Source organism: Arachis ipaensis, chromosome B3 (genome assembly GCF_059453495.1).
Source record: "Arachis ipaensis isolate K30076 ecotype BB chromosome B3, ASM5945349v1, whole genome shotgun sequence".
Classification (NCBI taxonomy): Eukaryota; Viridiplantae; Streptophyta; class Magnoliopsida; order Fabales; family Fabaceae; genus Arachis; species Arachis ipaensis.
Window position 1 is genome coordinate 130,314,041 of NC_142438.1, and position 10,218 is coordinate 130,324,258.

General features: G+C 31.8%; 1 protein-coding gene across 1 annotated transcript; it reads right to left on the reverse strand.

The window, feature by feature from the left end:
- Positions 1–5,226: 5,226 nt before the first annotated feature.
- LOC107631094 (protein neprosin) lies at positions 5,227–8,797 on the reverse strand. Its single transcript, XM_016334422.3, has 7 exons — positions 8,350–8,797; positions 7,638–7,724; positions 7,241–7,489; positions 6,974–7,138; positions 6,840–6,893; positions 6,611–6,757; positions 5,227–5,949 (listed from the first exon to the last, which is right to left on the reverse strand). Exons 1-7 carry the CDS (start codon positions 8,506–8,508, stop codon positions 5,572–5,574), a joined length of 1,239 nt encoding a protein of 412 aa, XP_016189908.1. The 5' UTR covers positions 8,509–8,797; the 3' UTR covers positions 5,227–5,571.
- Positions 8,798–10,218: the final 1,421 nt, after the last annotated feature.

The following is a 10,218-nucleotide window of genomic DNA, read 5'->3' on the forward strand; positions in this document are numbered from 1 at the left end:
ACACTCAATGAAAGCACCAATTGATAGATCACTGCAATATAACAATAACAGCACATTCCACACTAGAGTGAACAACACAATCAAGTATGCGAGAATCAATAAAAGAATAGCGAGTAAAAGAATGTATATCACCCAAGAAAGGAACAAAGCAACGCCAATTCTCCCTATTCGAGTTGGGAAGAAACTCCACTCAATTACCAAATCAATTACACACCTCACTCCACAACATTCCACTCCCCTCTATTCATACCCCTAAGAGGAATGCTAGAAGGCCAGCAACTTTTGTAATTTGTAGCCATCAAATAGTCATCAATAATGATTTTAATGATGTGAAATTGGTGTGAGATTTCATCTAATGACTCACTTTTCTTTGCTGATTACATACTGGAATTTAACAAAATTGCTGGCTCTTAGACTTTTTCTTTCCCTAATTCTAGTTCGTAACTAAGTTTGAGAATTATTCCTCTACTGTGCATCTTCTCATGCATGGTAATCTTTCTCATCCATGTTAGAAGCCTTCTCACTCTTTTGTTTTGGATTCCTCAATCTTAGGTTCTTGGTTCGGCCCACCATGAGATGGGCCATTGATCGTATCATTTAAGGTCCTTCCATTGCTGCTTGTTTCCAATTGGATGCACAGCTTCATTAGTAGACGAGAGTAGTTCAGTAACTTCATTAAAATTTAACAGTTGGGTAGATAAATAACTATTGACAAAATGTTTGGGATATTTTGTCAAAAAATCTAAATTTTTGGACGTCATTTGTTATTATTATCTTTTGAGTAACATTGTATTAAAATTGAAATTTTTTGGGGGGCTAAATCACTGTTGACTCTTATATCTCTAAAAGAACTATGTGAATTATTTATTTTAAAAAAATTGTTATATATACTTTTAAAAAATACAATGACGTCATATATAATTTTTTTATGCACTAAACCGATTTAATAAGTATTTTTAGAGTCTAATGTCTACGTTAAAGAGTAGATTGACGTCAATTTTTTTAGAAAAACCTAATTGATATACTTGTATTTTATAGGAATAAATGCGCCTCGTATGGGAAAAATAACAGATACATGTAATTAATAATTATACACACATGTCCAAAGAAATTTAAGGTTTTTTTTATATGCATTCTTAATTTTATTATTGTGAAAAAACAAAAATAGAAGGCTAAATTAAAAAAATATTATTTAATTATTTTTACTGTTATTTTTCAAAATTTTAAAATTAAAAAATATTGAATATAAAAACAAAAAATAACAATTCAATCTCAAAACAACACAACTACACATCCAAGCATTTTTGTATCAAAGTCTAACCAAGCAGACCAAAACTCAACAAAAATCACTTTTATTACACTCGCATATACACACGCGCGTTTCAATAATGCTTATTCATCTTCGTCTTCGCGTTCTTCCTTTTTCTTCGCTTTCCTCCTTCTTTGTCTTCGCATTCGTTCTTCTTCTTCTTCGTCTTCCTCCTTCTTCTTTTTCACGTTCCTTCTTCTTCTTTGCGTGTTTTCTCTCAATTGTCATTCTTTTATTGTTATTGTTGTTGCTGCATTTTTTCTTTTTCTCCTTTTAATTGAGGTTCATTTGAATCCAGAAATGAACCGAATTTGATTTAGATTTGGTGAATACTTAACAGTAGTATCAAGTGAACCTAACTCAATTCACAAATGAACCGAATTCAATTCAGATTTGAACAAAAAGTGATAAACATTCAATCAGCAAGAAAATCACATTTCAATTCATTTCTGCATGCAAATGAATTCAATTAAACTAAGAGATGAACCGAATTTCTTAAGGAATAACAGATTTGGTAAGTACTTAAAAATAGTATCAAGTAAACCTAACTCAATTCATAAATGAACCAAATTCGGTTCAGATTTGAACAAAAAGTGATCAACATTCAATCAGCAAGAAAAGCACATTTCAATTCATTTCTGCATGCAAATGAGTTCAATTAAACTAAGAGATGAAACAAATTTCTTAAGGAATAACATATTTGGTGAATACTTAAAAATAGTATCAAGTGAACCTAACTCAATTTGTAAATGAACCGAATTCAGTTTAGATTTGAACAAAAAGTGAATGCAAATGAACTTCATTAAACTAAGAGATGAATTGAATTTCTTAAGGAATAACAGATTTGGTGAATACTTAAAAGTAGTATCAAGTGAATCTAACTCAATTCACAAATGAACCGAATTCAATTCAAATTTGAACAAACAGTTAAAATTAAAGAATAAAAAATTTAGTCAATACTTATTAGCAATATCAAGTGAAACTCAATTAACACACAAATGAACCGAAATAAACTAAAAAATGAATCAAAATTATTTAATAATGGCATCAGAAAAAATCAGAACTAATAAAGATGTTAGCAAAATATTGGTGTTATTGGTGATGACGATAACGAAAAAGGAAAAGAAAAAGAAGAAGACGCAACATACCTACGTGTGCTATGGAAAGTAAAAGTAGTGTATTTTCATGGGTTATGGTCACGAAGACTTTGGTTACAGATTATGGGATCCGGTGATCAAGAAGATAACTAGAAGTCGAGATGTGATTTTTCTTTAAGACCAAACTATTGAAGACCTTGAAAAGACAGATAAGTCAACAATAACTGTTAGACGTTCTACTGATGATGAACCTGGTCCTTTCACTAGACCTCCTATTGATGGGGGAGATGTACAAGTTGATAATGATGGTGATGATTTGCATGATGAACCTACACCTCAACCTGAGGTGCCAGATGTAGAAGTTCCACCAGATGTTGAAGTTCTACCTGAACCATCAGTTGAGCCTAAATTGAGAAGATCTACTAGAGAGCGTCATCCTTCTCAGAAATACTCTCCTCATGAGTATGTGATGAACATTGAGACTGGGGAGCCAGAAAGCTATCAGGAAGCTATGTCTGATGAGCATAAGAAAGATTGGTTGAAGGCCTTGCAAGAAGAAATGAAATCCTTGCATGAGAATCATACATTTGAATTGGTGATGCTACCGAAGGGTAAGAGAGCATTGAAGAATAAATATGTGTTCAAATTGAAAGTGGATGAAAATATCTCATGGCCAAGGTACAAATTTCGATTGGTTGTGAAAGGTTTTGAGCATAAGAAATGTATTGATTTTGATGAGATTTTATCTCCAGTTGTGAAGATGTCCTCTATTCGAGTTGTGATTGGATTGGCGGCTAGCTTGAATTTAGAGGTTGAGCAGCTTGATGTGAAGACTACATTCCTTCATGGTGACATAGATAAAGAAATTTATATAGAGTAACCAGAGGATTTTGAGGTTAAAAGAAAGGAGCACCTTATATGCAAGTTGAAGAAGAGCTTATATGGGTTGAAACAAGTGCCAATGCAATGTTACACGAAATTTGATTCTTTCATGGAAAGTCATGGGTATAGTAAGACTTCTGATCATTGTGTATATGTTAAGAAATTCTCTGATAGTGATTTTATAATTCTCTTGCTTTATGTTTATGACATGTTGATTGTTGGTCATGACACTAAGAAGATTGAAAGTCTTAAGAAAGACTTGAACAGTTCCTTTGCTAAGAAGGATTTAGGTCCTGCAAAGAAAATTCTTGGTTTGAGTATCACTCGTGACAGGAAGAATGGAAAATTGTGGTTATATCGCAGCAGAAGTATATTGAGAAGGTTTTAGAGAGGTTTAGCATGAGTAATTCCAAACTTGTTAGTACTCCACTTGCTAGTCATTTCAAGCTGAGTTCGTGACAATGTCCTACAAGTGAGAAAGAGAAAGTAAAAATGAAGAAGATTTCATATGCATGTGCAGTTGGCAGTTTGAACTATAATAGAAGAATAATAGAAGTATAATGAACTAAATTCTCAATGACCTATTTATCCTTCGAACTTTATTTGCAAAATGACGTCAAGGACTTATTTGTCCTTCGAACTTTATTCTCCTTCCAGCGTGGCACCGTAACGAACACCTGGACACCATTTCAGCCACGTCAGCCAGTTCTGTTTGGTGTATGAGAGGCAAATAGACGGAAGGACTAAATTGTCCTCCGTTTGTTAAAGTCATGAACTTTTTTGTATTTAAATTTTGTTAGAAATGTATTTGTCAAAAATTTAAAAAGTCAGGATCTATCTATCTTTTTTCCTATTTTTTATTTCTATGAACACAAAACGTCATTAATTTTTTCACTTTATTACAACACATTAGTGACGTTTTGACTAATTTTAATTTTTAAATTTATTAAAATAACAAAATGGCGATGCCAGTTTTTACTTTCATAATTAAAATAAAAAAGTTAAACACAAAACGACAATATTGTTTTTTTATTTTAAATAAATAAAAAAAATTCTTTACACAAAATGGCATCAACGTTTTGTATCTTCTGACAAGTGAACAAGTTTTGTATAGTAGGATAAAACTCATGTAAAGCTAAATAACATAGTGTAACACATCTTTGAGCAATATTAAAAAAAATTAACCATATAACTTCTTAAGAATTTTTAAAATTTTTAGATAATTTTTTTTTATAAAGACGAATAGTATGATTTTGGGATTGAATTGTCTAAACGAAATAAAAATTTGAGAACTGATTAATGAGTAACATTTATTAATGATTAAAATATCCGACTATAAATTTTTTAAGAATTGATTTAGAGTTTTTTTGTTGACTTACTCAATTGACTATTAACATTAGCATAATAATAATTTTATAATTAGGTCCAAATAGAAATTAGTGGGGCTAAGACTTTTTGGCGGAGCATGTTTGAGTGTTTGACAGGCTTTAATTGTGAAATGGGGATTGATTTTGCAGGTTTGATGTAACGTTGTGGAAGTGGCCCCCCTTTTCCAAAAAAGTTGATATGCAAACAAAAGTGCTGTCAGCCACTCACATGCATAGTTTGCTACTTTTTTTCCAATCCAAATTAAATAAAAATGTTTTTTAATTAATTAATTTTTTTCATTTTCCTCCTTGGCCTACGCCAACTTAGCTTTAATCTAATTAATTGATTGATATTCCTAACCGGAGAAATATAACCAAGGTTTCTCTAATTACATTATCAAATGTTTAATATTAGTAATAAGATTCGAATACTATTGGCAAATAAAAAAATTGAAACCTGAAACTAGAAACTCCAATCCAAGCATGGGGATTGTTTCATAATATAGACCATGAAGAAACAAGATCAATAACTAATTGTTGTAGCTAGTTTCAGTAAATTACAAAAATGACATTAGGTGAAGGATTTGATCACTTAATTGTCATTGACAAGCAAACAAATAAAAATACAAAGGATGTTAAAGGCCTTTGTTTCTTTAGGCTTTTAAGAAACTTAGCCACACTTACCCACTAACCTTACATGGAGAATCGTTCAATATTTTTAACAAAAGAAAAAAAAAACAAAACTTTCCACTAGAAAAAAAAAAGGGTATACAAGAGAAGAGGATAGAAAGAAAAGAAAAAAGAACGGGGATTTAACATTAGGGTTTAATAATGATACAAGGGAGAAGACTAGGCTAGGATAATTTGCATTTTCTTTTTTCAATTTTTTTCCCTTCATCTTGGATTTTTTTTAGCCTCATTGACAATTAGGGTTTTTACCAGGTCCTCCATAGTAGAAGTAATGTCCCCAGTCACCATTACTTCCTGTTTGAACATCATAGCAATTTGATTGCTCAGTGAAGGTTCCAAGTCCCTTTGGAGCTTTGAGATTGTTGGAGCTATCAACCACTTGAATGTTCTTGAAGTAGCTTGATTTTCCAAAACCCTCTTCAGGGAAATGGCCACTTCCCATTTGAGTTGAAGTGTGTTGGCCATCAGGCTCAGAATTCACAACCTCACCACCCCATTCAATCATGGAGGCACTGTCTGCCAAGTATGAGAACAAGAATGAAGGCCAATATCCCAATACATAGTCATTCCCAAATTGCATCCACCAGTGTCCCTCTTTTGGATCCTACATGGAAAAAAAAAAAAAAAGAGAAAATAGAAAAGGTTTAATACTTAATACCATTAACGAATTTGATGGTTTAAAGAGAGGGTCCGTTTCGTGATGGGCCGTCTGTGTCTTTGTATTTTCTGTCCTGAAACAATTACTAAATGATGCCTAAAAGAACATGTGAATATCTTATACAAACTGTTGCTAGTGGTGTAAATGTGTTTCCGCATTGCGCAATCATCGGTGTTAGTACATAAGCAAGTTCATCACAGTTGCTTTGCCCCACTCATCAATTACAGTTGGGGTCCATTATCATGATCAAATTTCAAAAAGGAGATGAGAAAAGAAATAAATGGATCCTTAGGATCCTACAAAGATGATTCTAATTTCCAACTATGCTGCCAACAATACTGGCTAAAATGTCTTTTTTACTGGTCAGTTGATGGGTGAAAATATGAAGAATTTAAGATTCCAATCAAACCTATAACATGTTATAAACTGACAACTTGACTCTTCCACATGACATGTCTTATACCTATAGAAGAAAAAATGAATCCAAGCACTCATGGACATTATTAAATCGGTCCCAAAGCCAAACAAACACTAGCTGGGAAGATGATTACCCGGTGCTTATGTTCGCAGATAGATAATGTGATGACCTTTTTTTTGGGATTTTTACCTTCCAGATAAGGATGCTGATATCATACTGGGAGTTTCTGTAAGCAGAAACCGGAGATATGCTTGCACCCATTGATATTTCGCTGTTGACCTGAATAAATCCTGAGCAAAGAAGATTGTAGCAACCTGTAGCTTGATATGCATCACTCTGTAGAACATAGCATGTGAGGTTTGATTGCAAAATAAAAGCAATATATGAATATAGGAAAGGTTAAAAGGTAAATACTTACTGTCCAGTAGGTGAATAACCGAGTGTTGTTATCGCCGTATAAATCAGGGCTAACCTGTTATCATCAATAAATAGGCATCAGAATTTATACAAACTAAATGTGGACTTCAAAAATCAATTTCTTTCTTAGCATACCTGCCAGCCAGCTTCAATGCTGTTAAGATCTTGGCCGAACGAGCCTCCTAATATCCAGAGCTGCGACAAGCTGAACTCATTCGCCTGCTGAATCTTAGGTTCCCACACATTAATAGTGGCTTTTGCTCCATAGTACTTGTCCCCTTCAACATATGCTATTGCATGCTGAATCAACAACAACCAGCAAGTAAATTAGACCAATGCCAATTATAAAATAGAAAACATCAAAATTGAAAAAAAAAAATTAAGAGGAACAATCGATAATACCTGATGACCACTCTGGTTAATAAGATCAGGTTGTGCTGACCTAGGCTTCGGGATTGACCTGTGCTTCTTCCTTCCATATCTTTTAACTGAGCTAGCTCTAAGGACATCCTCTTCCTTTGTTCTCCGAATTGGTATTGTGTCTTCGGGGCATTTCCCATTCACATGCCACAGCTGATTAATCTTCTCTTTGGGTTTTTCAGAAACCTTGTTCTCATCAAATAGCCCTTCAGGGTGGAAACTAGGCCTCATCTAAATCAATTAACCAATAATGCAATCCAGTGTTAGGGAAAAACAAACATAAAAGTTTAAGAAAAAAACTGATAATAATAATAATAATAGTAATAATAATAGGAGAGAATAAACCAAAGATTAGATTCTGTGTGAAGATAATATGGACCTGAATTTTGTGATCTTTAAGGAAAGGATGATCAAAAGCCGGTTGCTTAGAGATATGCACACAATCTATGAAATCCCCATCTGGACTCTGCACAATCCATAAATCACACTATTAACACTACAAAAAAAAATACTAAGCAAAATAAAATATTCAAAGCAAAGCTTCGTTAATTATATTTCCATTTTTTCTAATGTTCAGTAGGTGATTTTGATAAAAAGTGGGGAATGCCAAGAAAAGAAAATCATCGCCCAAGTTCTTTCCTTCCAGTACTTTCTAGTTGCTACTGCTTCAGAATCCAGCCAATAATTTCTTAGACAAAGGGAATTTTTCTTTTTCCAGGAAATAAGAAGTATGAACAGGTAGAAGAAAATATTAAAAACATAGAAGTATAGAACATAGCTTGAAGAAATCAAAATGTCAACATAAAAGATCTACATTTTTTTTATACAATCCGGGGAGGAAATACGTCAAAAAAATAAACAGTAGGAGCCAAAGATTATTTTGATTCCTGAGTGAAAAATATCTGAAAGCCACACAAATCACTGTTCAAACACAACATCACCCCCTTTAGCTTACCCAAATAAAAAAATAATATTTTTTCTTCAAAACCAAACTATTCTTTGGGAGGAAAAAGAAAAACCCTAATTAAAAACATTTTTTTTTCTTTTGGGGGAAACCAAAAAGGGAAGAAGAAGAAGAAGAAGAAGAAGACCTGAATGGTCTTAACAGGAGGCTTATTCAAGCGATTCAAATGCCTATTGACTTCAAGCTTCTGTCTTGAACCACCGAGCCTAGCAGCACAGGAGTGAGAACTAAAGAGACCCAACAACAACAATAACAACAGAGAAAACAACACTACTGAAGAAGCCATAGCTGCTTGCTTTGAAAGAAGAAGAAGAAGAAGGAAAACGGAGATGCAGGGTTAGGGGTTGTGTTGGAGGGTGTTGAGAGAAAGCATTGGAGAATGCAACGCAACGCAAAAATCCAATGGAAAACAATGGAGACCTCACTTTTTTGTGCTGCTCCGCTTTCTATGAAGGAAGCCACTCACTCCCCCACTCTCACTTCACATTAAGCTATCTCCTTTCTTTTATTCATCTCACTTTCTTCTCTTTTGTTAAAATTAATTTAATTTTGATGCCCCTTCGTTTTAGACATGCATCAAATTAGTAACGTTTTTACTTTTTATATTAAATATATAAATAATTATTTAAAAAAATAAACATAATTATATAATTATATAAAATATTTTATACGCATTAAAGTTAAATTTATTAAAATGAAAGAAAGATTGCCTTTTTTTGAAGAATAGATTTTCTCTTTTCACTTTATGAAAACATTATTATTATTATTATGTTAACAATATTATTAACGAAATGATAATTCCATAATGTTATTTTAGATATAATTTTTTGTATTATATATTTGTATAAATTTATAAAAAAAATAATAAGATCATTAGAATAAAAATAATAATATTTAATTTTATTAACTATTAATTAATTGTTCATAACCGAAAAAATATATGAAGTGCCATGACATGTCATATAATATGTAAGATTAAGACTAATAATAATTTCAATATACTAATTGTGTAGAGAATTTTATATTATTATATTTAAATTATTTTTTAAATAATAAATTTAAAATTAATTATTTTTACTATAATAATACATAATTAATTATTTATATAATGGAAATTAAATTCTAAGTAAATAATATATATAATATATATTAATTGAAATCAACGGTTAAAACAATTAGAATACCGGTGTTGCTCGATACATTTGAAATTTTTCCTAATATACACTAAAAAAATGTATAGGCCTACTGTTAACCTAAAATGCTAACTTGCTAACTGAACATGTGCCTTAGTCATTTTTTCGGTATTCAAAATGCGAATATTAGAAAATACTTATTAGTTCAATCCACCATGCGTTGATGTTAATATGTGACATCTAATTTTCTTAATTTTGGTCAGTTGCACTTAATAGTAGAGCTATAACCAAGACCAAAACTATGAATCATATAATTTAACAAATTTTAATATAAGATTTTAAATAAAAGAAATAGTTTAGTTTTGTAAGGCAAATCAATGAAAATAAATTTTAAAATTAACATTTAAAATATTATTATAATCTAAAGAAATATTAATTATTAATAAATTAAGGAGAATCACCTTCTAGCTCTCCCTACTACCTTGTCATTTTTCCCTCTCCTTTTTCATGTCATAACAGTGTTCAGTTGTTCACAGTAAAGCGAAACGTTGAAGGTGGAACATCACATGACACAACCATCATCATCTTCAATTCCATCACAAATATTCGTACCCGAAAAAAATATTGGAATATATTAATCAGACGTTGAAAAAAATGTATTAAAAGAAAATTAACCTTAGAAATTGCACGAGGGGGAAAACCAAAAAGCATGGGGAAAAGTTTATTTTTAATAAAAGGATAAAAACGAAGAATATGTGGGTCTGTGCATTCGTATTTTTAATGCATTTTTTCATGAATGTGTTGTGTCTTCAGTCTTCACTCTAAGCTACTTTTGTCGTTTCAATAGACGCACTATGCATTCT

What these genes read in the sequence shown, in the direction of transcription:
- LOC107631094 (XM_016334422.3), bottom strand. Translation starts at nt 8,508, where the DNA reads ATGGCTTCTTCAGTAGTGTTGTTTTCTCTGTTGTTATTGTTGTTGTTG. An exon ending in TTAACCAGAGTGGTCATCAG is followed by an intron (nt 7,139 to 7,240) that starts GTATTATCGATT and finishes TTGTTGATTCAG; the next exon opens with CATGCAATAGCATATGTTGA. An exon ending in GGTTATTCACCTACTGGACA is followed by an intron (nt 6,758 to 6,839) that starts GTAAGTATTTAC and finishes TATGTTCTACAG; the next exon opens with AGTGATGCATATCAAGCTAC.